Genomic DNA, 20,196 nt, shown 5'->3' on the forward strand with positions numbered 1-20,196 from the left:
TCCTCTGAATAGAATTGCCACCAAATGAGGAATATCCAAAGAATCCATGCGTTCCATCTCCATGTGGACCCAATGCTGTTTGTCAGGCTATTGGCGATAATCCACTGTGTACTTGCATGTACAATTACATTGGAGTGCCTCCCAATTGTCGTCCAGAATGTTCCATCAATTCTGATTGCACTAGCAATAGGGCTTGCATAAGAGAAAAATGCAGAGACCCTTGTCCAGGATCTTGTGGTCTTGGTGCTCGCTGCACCATTGTTAATCATATCCCAGTTTGCACATGTTTCGAGGGTTATAGTGGTGATCCTTTCAGCAGCTGCAGCCCGAAACCGCCAGCAGTAGGTAAGGAGTCGATAATGCATATTGAGTACTGAAATTAGTTATTATATACCTTTTAGTTTGATCAGATCTCAGAACCAACCTGAAGTCAGTGGTCAACAGTCTATACTCATATAATTAGGGATTTGACATTCCTAACTTTCTACATTTTATTCATGTTTTTTTGTTAGACAAGCCCATCGATCCTTGTAATCCATCACCATGTGGTTCAAATGCACAGTGCAGCAGAGGCGAATGCTCATGTTTGCCTGAATTCTATGGCGATCCTTATCAAGGTTGTCGTCCAGAATGTGTATTAAACTCGGATTGTTCTCGTGAGAAAGCATGTATACGCAACAAATGCAAAGATCCGTGTCTCGGTACTTGCGGTTCCAATGCCGAATGTTTTGTTGTTAATCATTTGCCCATGTGTAGCTGTCCTCGTAACATGAGTGGAAATGCGTTTATTTTATGTTCACCCAAGCAAGGTCAGTTTCTGATATGAATCAACATTAATAAATTATTGCTGATAGTGACAATAGCCTTTTATCGATTCGGAAAAAGGATGATATAAAAATTGTCTTTATTGCAGATCCAATTCCATCGAATCCCTGTCAGCCGTCACCTTGTGGGCCGAACAGTCACTGTCGGGTAGTAAATGGACAGGCTGTTTGCTCTTGTATTCCTGGTGTTATAGGATCACCACCTACTTGCAAGCCAGAATGTGTAATTAGTTCCGACTGTGCTCAAAACAGAGCGTGTAATAATCAGAAATGTATAAACCCATGTCCTGGTACATGTGGTTTGTCGGCTCAATGTGTTGTTGTTAACCATAATCCTGTATGCAGTTGTCCTTCACAACTTACCGGAGATCCATTCGTACGATGCTATCCAGCAGGTGAGAGCGAATGTTATGTTTTTATTTATTTACAATATAATTACCATAGAATATTTCCATCATATGCAATTATGAATTGTTTGCTTTCAGTAAGAGAACCTGGTATACAGAAAGACCCTTGTCAGCCATCTCCGTGTGGCCCCAATGCCGAATGTTCAATCAGAAATGGCAAGCCATCGTGTTTGTGTCTGAGCGAATTCATCGGGGTTCCGCCTAATTGTAAACCAGAGTGTATCAGCAACACTGATTGTTCTAGTCACTTAGCATGTATTAATCAAAAATGTAAGGACCCTTGTCCTGGTTCATGTGGCATAAACACTGAATGTCGAACAATTAGCCATACCCCTATGTGTATCTGTGCTATCGGATTTACTGGAAATCCATTTGCACAATGTACTCCGCACCAGAGTAAGCAAAACATACTTTATCACATCATTATGATTCCATACTCCACTTTCTATATGATTCCACGAAAATTCATACAGGTCCATACATGAAGTCCCTAAATTTTCACAACACTTCTGTCGCAGTGTCTTCATACCAAAGTATATATAATTATTCGAAATTTTCAAGCCTCGACAGCTTGTTTGAGGTAGTACTGTACATACTTTCTACCTTGAAATCTTCTTCAAAAAAAAAACGATACCGTAAATTGGATTACTGGCTGTGAAATTGCCAATTTTAATTAAAACTTTGTTGAAGCTTTCAGCTTGTACAGAAATGAACACGAGGTAGAACAAGCGTTGGTTTATCGATTTTTGATATCCTTTGAAATTATGTCGTGATATCTTCTCATCCTATACTGTATATTGCTATTGATGACCTTTTTTTTCGAGAAAACGAAAGTCTGAGAATAGAATGTGGGGTCTTAATATCGTGAAATACTTATGTTCCTAGGCGTAAAATTATAATTTTGTATGGTATAACATTCAAATGTAGAAAAGCTACGAAGAAATGCCATCCAAATCAAAAAATCTCATGTGCCCTGCATGAATCGACATAGTAAATTAATTTTTGTGTTTTACGAAACGTTTTTTTACAGTTCAAGAACCAATTGAAATTGACGTGTGCTCACCATCACCATGTGGTTCAAATGCCCTATGCCGTAAATTGAATGGTGCAGGCTCTTGCGCATGTTTGCCAGAATATATTGGAAATCCATATGAAGGCTGTCGACCAGAATGTGTAATTAATTCGGATTGCGCAGCAGACAAAGCTTGCATCCGATCTAAATGTCAGAATCCATGCCCAGGAACCTGTGGAGTAAATGCTCATTGCCAAGTAATCAATCACTCACCATCATGTTCTTGCCACACAGGCTACAGTGGCGATCCATTCCTTTATTGTAGTGTGATAAGTAAGTTATATTCCGGAAGCACTTTTTTCAACTGTTTGAAATTGCTATTGGAGAAATCAATTGATTGAATTTTTTTCTTACCCAGAACTTGATCAACCCACTCCTACGGATCCTTGCAAACCCTCACCTTGTGGACCGAACAGTCAATGTCGTGCTGTGAATCAAAAAGTCGAATGTACATGCCAACCAAACTATTTCGGCAGTCCACCATCCTGTAAACCGGAATGTAGGGTAAACTCTGAATGCCCGTCTAACCGTGCCTGCATGAATTTGAAATGCGTCGATCCATGCCCAGGCATTTGTGGTACTAATGCAAGATGCGAAACTATAAACCACAGTCCAATTTGCAGTTGCAATACTGGTCATACTGGCGATCCGTTTATAAGATGTTTTGAAATTCGTAAGTGTATATACTGATATTCTGGTTCAAATTCAATGAAAAACGAGCAACTTCTTTCTCTCCTGACTCTTTTCGTTTTTTTTGCCATTGTGCTCAATTTTAACAGATATTAAAAGGATTAACCATGAATTATTTCATTTGATTCTAATCTGTATGAGTTAACTTCAACACAGAAATGTCTCAATCAAATTGACTGAGATTGTTACATTATGCGTTTTCTTTACACCAAAGAAAAATATTTTTTTTCTCAATCAGTTTTCGATATTTCATTGGAACTTTGTAAGCTTTGAAATAATCTCTGGTTGATGCTGTCAACACTTACTCTTAATTCTGCACAAGAACAAATGAATTTAAAAGCCTCAGAGCAATCCATTATCTATTTTACATGGAATGAACGATATGTGTTCATCAGCTTACAACACAATATTATGTAATACTGATAAAAAATTATTATATTTTAGAATTACCTGTGCCCCCACGAGTTGATCCCTGTCTACCGTCACCGTGTGGTCCATTTGCTATATGTAGAGCCATAGGGGACAGTCCATCATGCTCTTGTACACAAAACTATATAGGTTCACCTCCTAATTGCCGCCCTGAATGTATAATTAATGAAGATTGTCCAAGCAACAGAGCTTGTATAAGAGAAAAATGTAAAGACCCATGCCCAGGATCTTGCGGACTAGGAGCACAGTGTAACGTAATTTATCACACCCCAATGTGTACATGTCCAGAAGGCTTTACAGGAGATCCCTTCAATAGATGCAATCTTACACCACGTAAGCCTTACCATTTTTAGCTATCTGTTACAGGCTGATCAATAATTTTTTACAGACTGATCTAATATGTTTGACTTATATAATTACTGTAGCAATAAAACCAGTACTGACGGATCCATGCAACCCATCTCCCTGTGGATCGAATGCCAGATGTGATAATGGTTCATGCACTTGTTTGCCCGAATATCACGGAGACCCTTATTATATGTGCCGACCAGAATGCGTGTTGAACTCCGATTGTCTCTACAACAAAGCTTGTATTCGTAACAAGTGTGTAGATCCTTGCCCTGGCGTTTGTGGTCAAAATGCCGAATGCAACGCTATAAATCATGTACCCATGTGCAACTGTTTACCAAATTATGAAGGAGATCCCTTCAGTTTCTGTCGGATCGTCCAAAGTAAGACTACGTACCATACAACCATTGCATCGTCTACCAAGTACATATTTGAGCAATCGTAACTCCTTTTCCATTAAATTTCTCGCAGAAACACCAGAAGTGAATCCTTGCAATCCATCGCCCTGCGGGCCAAACAGTGTTTGCCGTGAACTATCCAACCAAGCTTCGTGTTCATGCCTTCCTGAATATATCGGAGTGCCACCCAACTGCAGACCCGAGTGTTCGGTCAGCTCTGACTGTGAACAAAATAGAGCATGTATGAATCAGAGATGTCAAAACCCGTGCACAAATACTTGTGGTCAAGACGCTCTATGTACCGTGCGCAATCACAATCCCATCTGCAGCTGTCCAGAAAAGTACACTGGAGACCCGTTCGTTTATTGTACACCTATAAGTGAGTTTTATCAGGGTAAATCTGTGTATCGTGATCTATTGAATGAGAAAAACTAATAATAAGCTTCTTTGAAAACAGAGCCTTCATATATTCCTGAACCAACGGACCCTTGTAACCCGTCGCCCTGTGGACCAAATTCTCAGTGCACACCAACTACTGCCAATACATACTCATGCTCCTGTGTACCGCCCTACCTGGGGCTCCCACCAAATTGTAGACCCGAGTGCGTTGTTAATGACGAGTGCCCTACCCATCAAGCATGTATCAATTTGAAATGTGGCGACCCTTGTGTAGGCTTATGCGGAGCCAATGCATTATGCGATGTTACCTTACATCAGCCACGATGTTCATGTTCCCAAGGATATACAGGAGATCCATTTACAATATGTGCAATTGTACCATGTAAGATTTTACAAATGAATCATAATTGCCAATCACAAAGCTTAGAACAATATACGAAGTTTTCATAGGGTGCTTGGTTTTGAACATTCAAATAATAATGCCTCAAATGAAGTATCGCTTACATCCCTGCCACAACATTACTCTATTACGTTAATTTGGCGTTTTTACGTAATCTGTTTACAGTACAATACTGCGTACCTACGATAAACGTTAATCCGCCCCTTTGCGCTTTTATTTACCCTTATTGCGCATATCATTCCCCGCTTTTAAAACAACTATAGTGATTATTTTTTTTACTTCCTGCTCAACTAAAACTATATGATAAAACTGCTAGCATTGAATATTCCTCTGCTTTTGAGCTTCAATTATTATTTAACAATTTTGCAAATATACTAATTTTTTTATATCAGATGCTTTGCATATTAATATCTACATATCATGTAAATTATAACTGCTAATTTGCGTGTTCTTTTACATTTCAGCGGATCCGGAAAAACCACTAGCACCGTTAACACCGTGTAACCCATCACCATGTGGCGTCAATGCGTATTGTAGAGAAAATTATAACACAGCTATATGCGAATGCAGACCAGAGTACAGAGGCAACCCTTACGAAGCATGCAGACCAGAGTGTTCTATTAACAGTGACTGTCCCATGTCGCAGGCTTGCATACGAAATAAATGTCAAGATCCTTGCCCCGGCACGTGCGGCGTTGGTGCAATCTGCAGAGTCTCAAATCACGTTCCTGTATGTTCTTGTCCTCCAACTACCAGTGGTGATGCATTTAGAATATGTCAAGCTATTACTGAAGGTAAATTTTATTATATATAATAGTTCATGTATATATGTGATTCCACTTAAAGTCGATTACTTTATTTCCTCACTTCTGTCATACATGAGGTTGAACGGTCAGACCAAATCTAAATATTGGACCATCTCAATTAAAAGTTAGCTGAAGCGAAAAAACTATTGAAAGAATCTGCAGCATTTTTATTGGTGCTAATTACAATGAATACGAACGAAAAAATATCCATACTACGTAATAGATATGAATGCGAGCAAATTCAAATAACACTAGCTAAGATGTTATTTTATTTGCTGATCTTGCTGTATAATTATTGTGGTGATTATTTCTGTATGCGCTTGCAAGATATCGAATTTATATATTCTGACAGCAAAGAAATATCATTCTCTCAGAAGTAAGCTTTCGAAAAGATATCAGAGGGCTTGACGGAGCTGTTAAAGGAAGAATATGAGATACCAAGCTCTGCAGTCAGTTCTGAACTTTCTCGCTGATGACATCAAGAAAAAGATACTTGAAAAAGCCATCTAAAACTTCGTGCTTTTTATTTTTTTTTTTAAATTACTGTGATTAAACGAATGGCAAGTCCACTGTACGTAGTTAAAAAATATAAGGGCAACAAGTAAAGTATCTTTTCAGCATCACATACACTATTTTTGTTCTAATGATGCTCACTTGCAGGAGATTATGGAATTGGCAGAATATTTCACTGCATCAATTAATATCACTAGTAATACCGACTGCGAAATTCGTAAATACTATATAGTTTTAAGAGAGTAAATGTTAGCATTGCCCGAGTACGGGAAACATACTTTTTCCAAATATAAGCATAGTGACAATTCTTTTTCTTCTGAATTCGAGTCTTGTACTAGCTGACATTCAACACTCCTCTCTGCGGAGTGCATATAGAGCAATTGAGGTCTACGAAATCAAATAATTTTTAAATATATGTTTTTTTTTTTATATTTCTCTTACTGACAGTCACACTTAGATACACACTTCTATTCATTTTGGTATTAAAATCAATCAATCATAGACAGATCTACTGAACTATTTTATGATCTATTATATTTCTAGCAGGTCTTTTCCTCAACCTCCTTTCTCATAAAGTTTACATAAGTCTTGGTTTTTAGCAATACTCAATACTGTCTTTTAAATTTGTCATATGAAACATGTCACGAATTGACTTTTACTAACTTCATTTAACATCATTCACACATGTGCTGTATCAAACTTTCAGATCCCAGGGAAAAAGATCTATGCAATCCTTCACCATGTGGACCAAATGCCATCTGCCAGAGGCAAGGAACCACAGTTTCGTGCATATGCCCGCCAAGTTTGTTGGGTGATCCGTTTAGTGTCAGTGGTTGTAAGCCGGAATGCGTACTGAGCTCTGATTGCCCTGGAGACAAAGCTTGCATCAACACAAAATGTGTCAATCCTTGTTCACAAAGTATTTGCGGATTTGGAGCCGAGTGCAAGGTCATCAATCACAGTCCGCTCTGCAGCTGTCCTCAGCCAAAAGTTGGCAATCCATTTGTTGAATGTTACGAAATCAAAGGTGAGTTTCAAGTCAGATTAGGAATGAAACCATTGAGTTGATGCATACAAGATCTATCTTGAATCCGTGTTGAAATAATAAAAACTGTTGCCTGCTTAGCGACAATTTCACTGAAATTTCAATACGCTTTTATCTCAAGACAAATTGAAAATTTTCAATTGTTGATAATAAAAAAGTATGTTATTAATAGTTCCTCAATTTCCATTAGAAACCGATCCGTGTAATCCATCTCCATGCAATGCTAACGGAGAATGCCATGTACGAAACGGAGCTGCCGTGTGCATATATCCAGAATGTGTTATCAATCAAGATTGTCCACGAGACAGAACTTGTTTCTCTCAGAAATGTAGAGATCCATGCATAGGAACTTGCGGTATTAATTCGCTCTGCCAGACCGTAAATCATGTAGCCATCTGTTCATGCCCAAGTGGTTACGTAGGTGATCCTCAGATACAGTGTAGACGTCCCGTGATTACTGAAGGTATTATCATTTTACATATGATTACATTATTGCTTATCAGTCTGGCTGAACTAATTAAACGTTATTATCGTCTTGATCATCTTGTTCAGATGTTCCAAAACCTGAATGTACCAAGAACGAAGACTGTGCGAATGACAAAGCTTGCGTAGAACAGAGATGTGTCAATCCTTGCAGCTTGAATTCGTGTGGCCAGAATAGCGTTTGCCACGTTCAATTGCACAGAGCAATTTGTGTGTGTAACGATGGTTTCACTGGCAATCCGCAACAGAATTGTTACGAACGTGAGTGAAAAAAAGCCTTGCTCTCATCATCTAGTCAATTGTTTAACAGTTGGATTTCAGTATTTATGAATGGTTTAATTTTGACAAAATATTTATTCCTCCCTTATAGTTGGATGCCGTAGCGATGACGAGTGTTCAGTTAGTCAAACGTGTTACAACAAAGAATGTGTCGACGCATGTCTGATCACACAGTGCGGCACAAATGCCATGTGTCGTTCGAATGGTTATCATAAAGCACATTGCTATTGCCCAGATGGATACATCGGCAATGCTTATCAAATATGTGAGAGACCTGAATGTACAGTGGACAGCGACTGTGCGTCATTCTTAGCTTGCCGCAATACGAAATGTGTAGATCCATGCGATTGCTCGTCGTCAGCTCAATGCTCTGTTTTCAACCATCAACCTACATGCAGATGTCCACCCGGGTATATAGGTGATCCCTACAGATCCTGCACTCTAGGTAATATAAATGCTAATTTTATTTATTGTAACAACAGTTGAAAACGATAAATACGGAGATTGTATAAACTGTATTTTACAGAACCAATATTCCCAACACCCGAATGTACCATGGATGCAAATTGTGCCAGTAGGCTGGCGTGCTTCAGTGGAACCTGTAAAAATCCATGTGACCAATCGCAGCCCTGTGGCACCAACGCTAAATGCACTGTTATAGACACATTACCAATGAGGACAATGGTTTGCGAATGTTTGCCAAACTTCATTGGCGATGCACATGTTGCCTGTACACCAGGTATTTACTGCATTCATAAATAGGGCATTTTTTATCAGTATCATTTCATACTAAATATTGCAATTGTATTGTTTCAGATTACTAACATCAGCATGCTTGTAATATATCCTGTAAATTTTGTAGTATATATGTATAATACAACCAATTCTGCTTCACTTGCTTTTTTCTCGGCGCAGCATCATTTTTCATTTGCATCTGTTATCGAATTATTTGAAATATGTGTTATTTTACTTCAAATTTCAATTTTCAGTTGACAAAGCTATCGAACTTGGCTGTAAATCTGATTCGGATTGTAGTCCAAATACAGCATGTTTGAATCATCAATGTATTGATCCATGCACTACGAGACCCTGTGCAGCCTCAGCTGAATGTCACGTAAATAATCATAGGCACTCGTGCCAGTGCCCAACGGACTTTGCAGGCAACCCACTATCATACTGTTACAGAGGTAATTGATCAAATATATTGATTATTCGTAATTCTTGACCAATTATCATAAATCTTGCGAACTAAATTTTATCAGATTTTGACAAAATTTTCATCTCACAATCACCAGTGTCCTTGATTTTAGAAAACGAAGCTTTACCAGAATGCACGTCAGACCTAGATTGTTCTATAAGCCAGGGATGTTTGAACAAGCGCTGCCAAGATCCATGCTTGGGCAATTCTTGTGGTTTGAATGCAAAATGTATCACCATAAATCATCACCCAAGATGTAATTGTGAGCAAGGATTTGCTGGAGACCCGCAAGTTCAATGCTTTAGACGTAAGTTTTGGTGCAGTGGGAAATGAATTATGATGATTTTCATGATATTTTGCATCCACAAATATACTTATTGTATTTACAGCGGAGTGTAGAACAGACAATGATTGCCCAATGGATAAGGCATGCAGAGATGCGAATTGTGTCAATCCTTGTGCAAACGAAGAACTACTGTGCGGTCGTGGAGCACAATGCACTGTTTTCTCTCACAGAGCTCAGTGCAGCTGCCCGCCAGGAACTCAAGGAAATCCACAAATAGCCTGTGTTACAGGAATTTGCCAGTATAATGAGGATTGTGGGGATCATGAAGCCTGCGACAGATTAAACAGAGTTTGCAGACCTGTTTGTGATTCTGAAACTTGCGCAGAAACTGCAACGTGTCTTGCAAGAGATCATCAACCGAAGTGCGTCTGCGCACCCGGAACAGTAGGAAACCCATACATAGAATGCACAGGTCAGTTGTAGCAATGTTTCACAGAATAACGCAGATATTATCAGACATGATTAGTATAGCTATTGAGGATCTTCAGATTCATTTTAACTTCGCTACAGCGAATCATTACCTTTTATAAAAAATTGATGCTTAAAAATATGCCACAAATTTTAGGAAAACCTCAAGAGCCAAACGGAATTTCTCCACAATGTAAAGAAGACGCTGAATGCCGTTCAGGTTTGGCATGTATCAATGCAAGGTGTCAAGACCCATGCGCTTCTAGTAGTATGTGCAGTAATGATCAGCAATGCAGAGTATTAGACACATTACCACTGCGCACGATGATATGTCAATGTCCAACAAATACAGCCACTGATGATAATGGCAATTGCAAGAAGATTCGTAAGTATTCAAGATATTCACTTAAGTTTTAGAGTTCACTTAAGTTAATGTCATGTGAGAATAATGCGGGAAAATATCGTTATTCATTTAGCCGTGAACGATGTCCAATGTCGTTCCGACCGAGAATGTAGTGATCCGGAAAAATGCGACAGCGGAAGATGTATCGAGGCTTGCCGCTTGAATAAATGTGGCATCAATGCTCTATGTAAATCTGTATCGCATAATGCACTGTGCTCATGTGCTCCAGGATACACTGGAGACGCTCACTTCGAGTGTACGAATGGTGAGTAACATTTGAATCTCGTTTTAATCTGATAACTAATTGACCATGTAAGAAAGAAAAATACAACTAGCTCAAATGGTCACACACAATAAACTGAAAAAAATCTCACCCCTCAGAAGGTAGAGAACCAATGCCAGGAATACAACCAGAGTGTTATGCCAATGACGAATGTGCGACTGACAAACAGTGCATTAATTATCTTTGCGTAAATCCATGCGTTGCTGGTGACCCTTGTGGAAGAAACTCTTTGTGCCATGTAGACAAGCATAATCCAGTATGCAGATGTCCAAATAATTACATGGGCGATCCTAAAACGGAGTGTATACCACGTAAGAAAATATGTCATATGATCATGTACAAATAATCAGATAAGCAATCTTTCAACTAACTCACTATATTTACTTAGTTATTTATTTAATATTTCTACGAGCCAAGCATTTTTACATAGAGATGACAGTAAGTAAAGGAAGAAAAAAATCCCGGGCTTGCAAAAGTACGTCATTTCTTTTCGTTTTTTTTTCTATATTACTTTCATTACTTATATTCTGTCCTCAGCTTCACTTATCGTCGGCTGCGTATCGAACAGCGAGTGTGCTGGTACCGAAGCATGCGTCAATGGCCTATGCACCAGCCCTTGTAACTGTGGACCAAATGCTAAGTGTACTGTCAGCAATCATTACCCATCTTGTGTTTGCCCTCCTGGATATTCTGGAAACCCACAGCTCAGATGTACCAAAGGTAAAATATTGAACTATGCAAGTACCATCCAATTCAGTAAATACGACTTATATACAAGTGACAGATCAAGAAGTGGCATGAGAAGGTTGATTCAAGTTAAGAGAACTTTACAAAATGAAGGCTAGACTCGGGACTAAACAATGGATCAGTTTATTGGTGCTTGCGCAGGCACACTTTCCATGCTCAACGCTAAAAAAAACAGTTCATCAGAAAACACTGAATTTGGTCCTCAAAGATATGTGCCAGACCGCATAAAATTTTATTCTGAAGATATAATTTCAATTCTCCTTCTTTCACTTCTTTATCTTGTAACAGATAAGTTGAACACGGTTTTTCGAAATTTTTGAAATAGACGTAATATTAGTATTAGGTAATTTACCATACATATAACCGATTTATTTCTAGAGTAAGAAAATTCATTATAACAGTAAATTTTTTTCGTTTTTAGTGGAATGCGAAACAAACAATGACTGCAGTCATACAGATACCTGCTACAACGGTCAATGCGTGAACCCATGTATAATCGAAAATAATTGTGCTATCAATGCTGAGTGCTACGGTCAGAATCATCAAGCATCATGCCGATGCGGTGTTGGATTTTATGGAAATCCAGAAGTACTGTGCGAGAGAGCAGAATGCAACAGTGATTTTGACTGCCCTCATAATCTGGCTTGTCAAAATATGCGTTGCATAAATCCATGCCTCGATCGGTCACCTTGTGCACAAAATGCCATATGCTATGTACAGAATCATGCAGCCGCATGTCGATGTCCTGAACATGCACCTACTGGAAATCCATTCTCGTATTGCGAAAAACGGATTGTAATTGCTAACAACACTCTAGAGTGTGAGAAGGATATCGATTGTCCCAGCAGGTTAGCTTGCATCAAAAATAGCTGTCAGAATCCGTGCGCAATTATCAGACCATGCATGGAAAATGCCCGTTGTGATGTATTGGATACTACTCCAGTAAGAACTATGACCTGCACTTGCCCTGAAGGGTGGATCACAGATTCAGATGGAATATGTAGACCTGGCAAGTTTATTATGACTCATTTTCCAAATTCCAGATCACTAATCAAATTCAGATCAAGAAATTAATTAACCTGATTTCATGTTGCAGTATTATTAGTTTCGACTGCCAGCTGCACATCGGATGATGAGTGTCAACAAAGTGAGTCGTGCATCAACAGACTATGTCGAGACCCATGTAATTGCGGCGCCAATGCAGTCTGCTACGTTAAAAACCACAAGCCTGTATGCTCCTGCAAACAGGGTTATCAAGGAAATCCAAATCTAGCTTGTTACTCGGTTGATTGCCAGGCAGATTCCGACTGCACAGATGACAAGTCATGCGTAAACAACAACTGCGTGAATCCATGCTTACTTTCAAATCCTTGTGCTGTAAACGCTGAATGTTATGCCACGAATCATGTGACCAACTGTCGCTGTCGCAGCGGATATTATGGTAATCCGTTGGAGAGATGCTTGGTGATTGGGTGTTACACCAACAGTGATTGCTCTGACGATCACGCGTGTATCAACATGCAATGTATTGACCCATGTCTTCGTGATAGACCTTGTTCGCCTCGCGCAGAGTGCAGATCTCAGAACCATATACCAGTGTGTAGATGCCCTCCACAGTATAACGGAAACCCGTACGTCAATTGTCAGCCAATAGAAGAGCCCGAATGCCGACAAGACGACGACTGTCCCACACAACTTGCATGTCTTAACCAAAAGTGTCAAGATCCATGTCCGGTCATACATCCTTGTCAGAATCCATCCAAATGCGAAGTATTGTCCACTGTCCCCGTTCGCACAATGATATGCATATGCCCAAGCGGATATGTGAGTAGTGGTAGTGGCACATGTCAACCAACAACACCTATCACAGTGATCGGGGAGTGTACAAGAGATACAGACTGTGCCACGGACAAAGCATGCATAAACGCTGTATGTAGAGATCCTTGTAACTGCGGAGCATTCGCCGTATGCCAAGTTGTTAATAATAAACCAATCTGCTCTTGCGAGGATGGATATGACGGAAATCCAGAAATTCAGTGTGCACGAGGTAAATAATTTTAGTACATAATCATTCTTGCTCAAGTTTCACAAATATTTTCATTTCTACGTTCATCCTATGCAAGGTAATCTTGTGAAATCCTGAATTACTTTATACAAAAGTTAGAGGCAACAGACCAGAGTGCTTTTTCCTCACCAAACGAAACTTGTTATGATTTTATGCGTAATCAGAAATAACTACACTGTTGATGATCACAATTTGGAACAAATCAAGTATCACATAGTAATGTATCCACTCCATAAGTATGGTGTTACTATTATGATTCAGCAACAGAGGAGAACATGTTTTTATACATATCAAGAGATATCAATTGTCATAAATAATTTTTTTCTAGTGCTTGGTTGTCGATCCGATGACGAGTGTATCGGAACTCACACGTGTATCCAGCATAACTGCATACCGGCATGTTCACCTGCATTAATTAATTGTGGAGAAGGAGCAGAGTGTCATGGTATAAACCATAAAGGTATTTGCGAGTGTCCACCTGGCTTCGGTGGTAATCCAAGAGTCAGTTGCGGGCTGTTGGGCTGCAGAAGTAGTACGGACTGTCCTACCAACAAGGCGTGCATTAATAACAAGTGCGAAAACCCCTGCAACTTTAATGTGTGTGATAACCAGACGGACTGTAATGTTTACAACCATGCCATTGAATGTACTTGTCCACCGGGTTACAGAGGAAACCCCAAATCTGGTTGCACAAAAGGTAAATTTGTCAAAGAAAGGTGCAGATCATCTGATTATGTATTATAGTCTACCCATAGGGTCAGGCCTCAAGTAGGTGACAAAGAAAATTAAAAGTTTGATGATTATTTAAGTTTATGATCAATATCTGAACATCGACTTGTAATGTTGAATTTTGTGACTTCCAGTCGTTGAAACATGTCTATCCGATTCTGACTGCCCATCACAGACAGCATGCTTTAGTGGAGAGTGCATTAATCCTTGCACTAGGATCGAGCCATGTGGTATCAATGCCCAATGTACAGTACTAGATTCTAATCCAGTGAGGACTATGATTTGCGAATGCCTACCAGGATATCGGGGTAACGCTGTTGTTCGCTGTGAAAAAGGTGTTGTATTTTAATGTGTACTGTCTATTCTTTATGAACGTAAATTATTCGAGATAGTGGCATACCGATTGTCTTAACAACAATACACTGAGCTCTGTGGCTTGTAATTATAGCACATCTTCAACGCTTTTGTTAAGGATTCTTTACCGGCACGTTATTTGGTATACAAAGAGCATAGGAATGACTAGACCCAGTGCAATCAAAATTCACAGCAGCATATCAAGTAACTGTTTCTCTTATTTTCAGCAAATATTTGTCCAATTGAACGTGGTCAAATCCGTAACAACAAAGGCGAATGCGTCTGTCAGCCAGACTTTGCCAAGAATGAAAACGAACTTTGTGTACCCTGCCGCGTCGAAGCTGGTATGAAAGTCAATGAACAAGGTTATTGCGAATGTGCTCTAGACAGAGGAATGGTGATAGATCAGTATGGGCATTGCATATGTGATACCAATCATGGATATTATCTAGACAGGAACGGAAACTGCATTGCAAGTATGTGAACTTACACCGGCATTACAATTAAAGTTAACAACTATTCAGTGCACATTCTCCCAAAGAATCTACTCATAATCCGATTGAATATATCACTTTCAGGAGGAATATCGAAATGCATGCAGGACAGTGATTGTGACGATGATAAATATTGTGAACAAATTACACATACTTGTCAAAACCCATGCAACAACAAAAACTGTGGCATCTATGCTCGTTGTAATGTGACGACACATCAAGCTGAATGCGTCTGCATTAATGGCTACGTCAGAGATGCAAATGGGGACTGCAGTATGTTCATATTTGTTTCTTGCTTGTTACCAAAGGAAGATGAGATAAGAGGCACAACTTCATCACGATTTCTAATCAAAAATGCCAGTTTTTTTTTTCATCAAAACTATTATTACAAACTATCTCACTAAAGCTTCCTAGTAGCCTACCTAGTAGCTTCACTCACTAAACCGATATTTAATCATTGTTGATGAACTCCGCGAGTATTGCGGGAGTTGAGACTCATAGATAAGGTGTGCAAATCTCGGGAAACCAATGCATTCACTGGATCATTCTGGGTTCTTTATTGAAATTGAAAGTACTTTTGTTCTAGGATCTCTTGTCTCTTGATTACTAATATTATCCCTGAAAGGGTAAGATAAGTAAATTTAGATGGGATATATTTTTATTCTTGCATTTTTTGTAGTATATAACAGGACTACCAACTTCCGCACCGATTTCCCAGCATCAACAGTAGTCAGGTGTCTCTCTGATGGAGTAGAAGTTGAAGTTCGAATGAATGATCGAGGTTTCAATGGAGTCATTTATGTCAAGGGATATAGTAAAGATGAACAGTGTCATCGTGTCATCTCTACACCACGTGATACTTTACCTCAATTAGAAGTATTCAAGGTTTCATTTGGTAATTGTGGACTGGTACACATCAACGTAAGTACATTCTGTTTGTTACTATATAATCTGTGACTTTAGAAAGAATTTTTATGCTCAATGCTCATCAAAATTATATTTGTTATAGGGTCAAGCTAGTTTTGTACTAGTTATTCAGAAGCATCCCAAACTTATGACTTCTATGGCACAAGCGTACTATATTAAGTGCCTGTACCAAACCGGAGAACAAATCGTAACTCTTGGATTCAATGTCTCAATGCTAACCACTGCAGGGACAATTGCTAACACCGGACCTCCTCCTATGTGTGTAATGAAAATTGTTTCTCAAAATGGCAATGAAATTAACTCAGCTGAGATCGGAGACAACCTTGTACTGCAAGTTGATGTACAACCCAACAGTAAGCACAAAAAACTATGGCCCATGGTTTATTTTTTAATTACAAATCGATTTCAGGCACAAGTTAAGAAAAAAAATTTATACATGTATTCAAAAAACAGTTCTTTACTTATAATTTAGAACCTTTATCGTTTTATCAAATTATAAGAATTTTGTGTTAATTTACATTTGTGTACAAATAATTTAACTACTGTATTTCTTAATCTATATCGGACTAATATTCAACTCTACGAGACGAGTTATATATGCACTACATACACAACTATATTAATTTTGCATTAGTAGACAACTATTGTCATCGAAAAATGAATTTATTTTGTGTTCTGGCACACTAAAACAAAAAAGATTCATGGAACTTCACTAATCCACTGACTGGTGAAATAGTCCTTTAGTGAATTCATGTACTAGAAACAATAAATTATGTATATATTTCATTTTCAGCAATTTATGGTGGATTCGCTCGCAGCTGTGTAGCTAAAACTATGGAAGACAATGTAGAGAACGAATACGTGGTAACAGATGAAAATGGTTGCGCAACCGATCCAACAATATTTGGCGATTGGGTGCATGACCCAAACAGTCAATCTCTATTGGCTAGTTTTAACGCCTTCAAATTCCCTAGTAGCGACAACATAAGATTCCAGTGTAATATTCGTGTTTGCTTCGGAAAATGCCAACCGGTAATTTTCTAACTTTTATTTTGATTCTGTTCTTATACCATAACAATGTATCATTTTGTCAATTATCTGTGGTGATCCATAGGTGAATTGCCGAGGCTATAATGCATTTGGCAGACGACGTCGAGATGTAGAGCCTGATCCAAACGACACTGCACTAAGCTTAGATGACGGATACGAAGGACAACTTCGAGAAGAAATAACAATTGAATCAAATCTTATATATACTGTTGAAAGAAAAGAAGAACGATTTACAGCAGATCCTGCCGAGGGTAAATTTACAAAGTTATAATTCAGTGCTTCTTCCAAAGTCTTGTTCAAAATCTATTTCAGTAAGTCAATACCCACATAATGATACATTTTTGATAATTTTCAGCTCCCTCAGCCCAGCGTGTAGAAGATATTTGCGTGTCTATGGTTGGATTCATCATTTCATTAGTGATTACTGCACTTTTGGCACTAGTCGCGGTAGCTATTGCTGTCTCCTGTTGGTTAATGGCGTATCGTCGTCAGCCAAAGACTGCAGGACCGTTGCCGCATCCTCCAGAATTTCCAAATCCGTTGTTCACTACAGATTCTGTAGCTGAACCATCTCCGGACTATCATTTGTCATAAGTCTGTAGAGATGAGTAATTGTGTTAATATAGTTTAAATAGGGGTTGATAGAAAAAAATTATGACATTTCATGGAATACGTTACTGACCATTCGCATCTTGGTTAGTGCTGCATTTCTTAATACATCTCCTCCAATGGCTAATTCTTCTATTTTTTTAAGGGTTCAGTAATCGACAGAAAATTAAGATTGTAAAAAAAAAAATACAAAAAAATTCTCCAGTATTATTGTAATATTGGGAGATTTAGTTGGTATGTATGGTGATGGCCTATTCCATTAGCTAGACTTACGTTAAACGACGTCTTGTCTACCATTGAACTTTTCTCCGTATTTCTTTCCTTCTTTTACCATCAGCCATCGGAGGATTTGATTTATATAAATATCTATTTTTAAAATAAATATGAAAAGTTTGTTATTATAATAACTTTAATTAACTGTGAAGTCAACTGAATTAGTCTAATATAGCTTTCTTACTTGTAATAAAAACGACTGTACATTTTATCTAATAAAATGTTAATAAAAATACTACTAATCTTGTAAATAATTACTTTCACAGCTTCTGATATAATGTGTGCAGTTTGGCCTATAATGTTTCTCATAAGCATGTGCCTCACAAACTCAACATGTGTGCCATAGGCTGGATTTTCACCGGCGTCAAATTGCCGCAACGGCAGCTTGACGCGGCAGTACCACGTCGTCAACGAGAAATGTCGCTCTGGATAATGGGTACTGACACAACAGCAAAATGCCGTGCTTCGAAACCCATGTGGTTATCATCATCATCATCAGTTTCTATTATTGTCCATGACAATTTTGGACAAAACAGAATTGTCTGCTGAAGTAATATCTCTACAATCACAAAGACGAAAATTTGAAACAGGAGAAAGATGAACATAAAACACTAGATAATGAACTACAATCAAAAACAAACTAACTGACACAAATCAAAACAGCCAAGGTTAGTCAAAACAGAGCGACAATAAAGCATAAGTAAAGTGAAACAAAATGAGTGTACAGAGAAGCAAGTAAAAATATATACATGCATGTCAAATTACGTTAAATAAAATAAAATAAAAATAAAAATAACTACAAAACTAAAATATAGAATCAAATAGTAAATAATTACAAAATTCATAATAGATCAAGAAAAGAATGAACAGACAAAGACATGAGAGCAAGAGGAGAGCACAGCATAGAGCAAACTGAGCTACGGAGAGCAATCGGGTCAGGCCGCACCCCATTACGCGTCCTCAGCAGCTAACAGGTGATTGAACAGATTCTGTTTATAGCAGTCAACTGAACTGAATTCTCTCAACTCAATGGGAAGGAATCCCCATAAACGTAACCCTTCGACCACGGAGATAGAAGAAATGCCTTCGGCGGTAAAAGATTTTGTAAACGCTTCACTCGTAAACCGCGGAGGAATGAAACTGCTCCCACGGAGTCTAGTTCCGTCACGGACTGCAGGTCCCCGATCCGTATAGAGACCTCTCAGATATTCTGGACTCCTATATCAAAAAATTGAAAAAAGCAGAGAACCCATAAGATACAGTCTGCGATCCTGAAAACAGAGAGACAGCCAAGCCCTCGACGGTGAGGTATCATATACCCCTTTGTGCCACACTGCAGACAAATCGAACGCAGGAGTTGAGAAGACGCTGCAAGCACGCGTTCTGCATCCCAGAAAGATCGTTATAGACGATACAGTAGTAATCGAAAATGGGGAAAACCAACGATGTAACAAGCAACTTACGAAGGGGAAAGGAAAGGATAGCACGCGAGGGAGAGAGTTGTCTGAGGACACAATGCACTCGATTACAGACGGAGTTCACCTGAGGGGACCAGCTCAGCCCGTTGTCGATAAGCAGTCCGAGATCTCGTACAAAGTAAGAGAAGGCTATGGGGAACCCATTGAGACTGATAGCTGGAAGCTCAAGATTCTTGAGTTTGGAGATCAAAACCGAGCTGCCCAGAAAAGTAGCTTGGATCGTACCGACATTTAGCTCCAGGGAGTTGGCCCTGAGCCCATAGCTCAACCTGAAACAGCGTCGATGTCCCTGTTTAAACTATGGATAGCACCCACCAGGCCGCAAACAGGAGTCTGCAGATTAATTTGCAAATCATCCGCATAAATAAGATGACCTGAGAAGTATAAGACACTGGACAAGTCATTGATAAAGTCCGGAAATAGAAGAGGGCCCAGTACTGAGCCTTGAGAGACACCTTGTTCGAGGCTTTGCAAAGAGGACAGCTTCCCATTGCTGGTAGCTACTGCTTGCGATCTGTTCTGCAGATAAGCTGGCTATCCAGTTCAAAGAGCTCTGAGAAAAGCCCATATCATAAAGTTTTCTGAGTAGGACAGAATGAGGAATGGAATGGAAAGCTTTTTGAAAATTGAAAAGAATCAGTAGAGTCACCTTGCGGTTGTCAAAGCTTCTCCGAATATCTTCAGTGAGCCTCAGCAGCGCCGACTGCGTATTAAATCCAGGGCGAAAACCTGATTGACT

The 20,196-nt window shown here is 39.0% G+C and overlaps 1 protein-coding gene across 8 annotated transcripts in view; it reads left to right on the forward strand.

The window, feature by feature from the left end:
* Positions 1-17,918, forward strand: part of LOC124406816 — a 132,877-nt gene extending 114,959 nt beyond the window's left edge. For 7 of the 8 annotated variants that reach the window (XM_046882427.1, XM_046882429.1, XM_046882430.1 and 4 more), the window contains 34 exons: positions 13-345; positions 513-809; positions 914-1,219; positions 1,310-1,627; positions 2,262-2,576; positions 2,662-2,976; positions 3,438-3,755; positions 3,848-4,153; positions 4,242-4,547; positions 4,626-4,949; positions 5,432-5,761; positions 6,993-7,313; positions 7,522-7,794; positions 7,884-8,075; positions 8,185-8,538; positions 8,620-8,832; positions 9,083-9,280; positions 9,404-9,598; positions 9,681-10,049; positions 10,203-10,430; positions 10,522-10,713; positions 10,830-11,042; positions 11,269-11,451; positions 11,900-12,487; positions 12,575-13,525; positions 13,872-14,240; positions 14,407-14,607; positions 14,854-15,102; positions 15,205-15,393; positions 15,800-16,041; positions 16,130-16,400; positions 16,841-17,079; positions 17,162-17,348; positions 17,453-17,918. In XM_046882427.1, coding sequence (XP_046738383.1) covers positions 13-345; positions 513-809; positions 914-1,219; positions 1,310-1,627; positions 2,262-2,576; positions 2,662-2,976; positions 3,438-3,755; positions 3,848-4,153; positions 4,242-4,547; positions 4,626-4,949; positions 5,432-5,761; positions 6,993-7,313; positions 7,522-7,794; positions 7,884-8,075; positions 8,185-8,538; positions 8,620-8,832; positions 9,083-9,280; positions 9,404-9,598; positions 9,681-10,049; positions 10,203-10,430; positions 10,522-10,713; positions 10,830-11,042; positions 11,269-11,451; positions 11,900-12,487; positions 12,575-13,525; positions 13,872-14,240; positions 14,407-14,607; positions 14,854-15,102; positions 15,205-15,393; positions 15,800-16,041; positions 16,130-16,400; positions 16,841-17,079; positions 17,162-17,348; positions 17,453-17,691 — 10,124 coding nt within the window. In that variant the 3' untranslated portion in view covers positions 17,692-17,918. The remainder of the gene's footprint in view (positions 1-12; positions 346-512; positions 810-913; positions 1,220-1,309; positions 1,628-2,261; positions 2,577-2,661; positions 2,977-3,437; positions 3,756-3,847; positions 4,154-4,241; positions 4,548-4,625; positions 4,950-5,431; positions 5,762-6,992; positions 7,314-7,521; positions 7,795-7,883; positions 8,076-8,184; positions 8,539-8,619; positions 8,833-9,082; positions 9,281-9,403; positions 9,599-9,680; positions 10,050-10,202; positions 10,431-10,521; positions 10,714-10,829; positions 11,043-11,268; positions 11,452-11,899; positions 12,488-12,574; positions 13,526-13,871; positions 14,241-14,406; positions 14,608-14,853; positions 15,103-15,204; positions 15,394-15,799; positions 16,042-16,129; positions 16,401-16,840; positions 17,080-17,161; positions 17,349-17,452) is intronic. The other variant, XM_046882432.1, reaches the window with a different exon arrangement.
* Positions 17,919-20,196: the final 2,278 nt, after the last annotated feature.

Source organism: Diprion similis, chromosome 6 (genome assembly GCF_021155765.1).
Source record: "Diprion similis isolate iyDipSimi1 chromosome 6, iyDipSimi1.1, whole genome shotgun sequence".
Taxonomy (NCBI): Eukaryota; Metazoa; Arthropoda; class Insecta; order Hymenoptera; family Diprionidae; genus Diprion; species Diprion similis.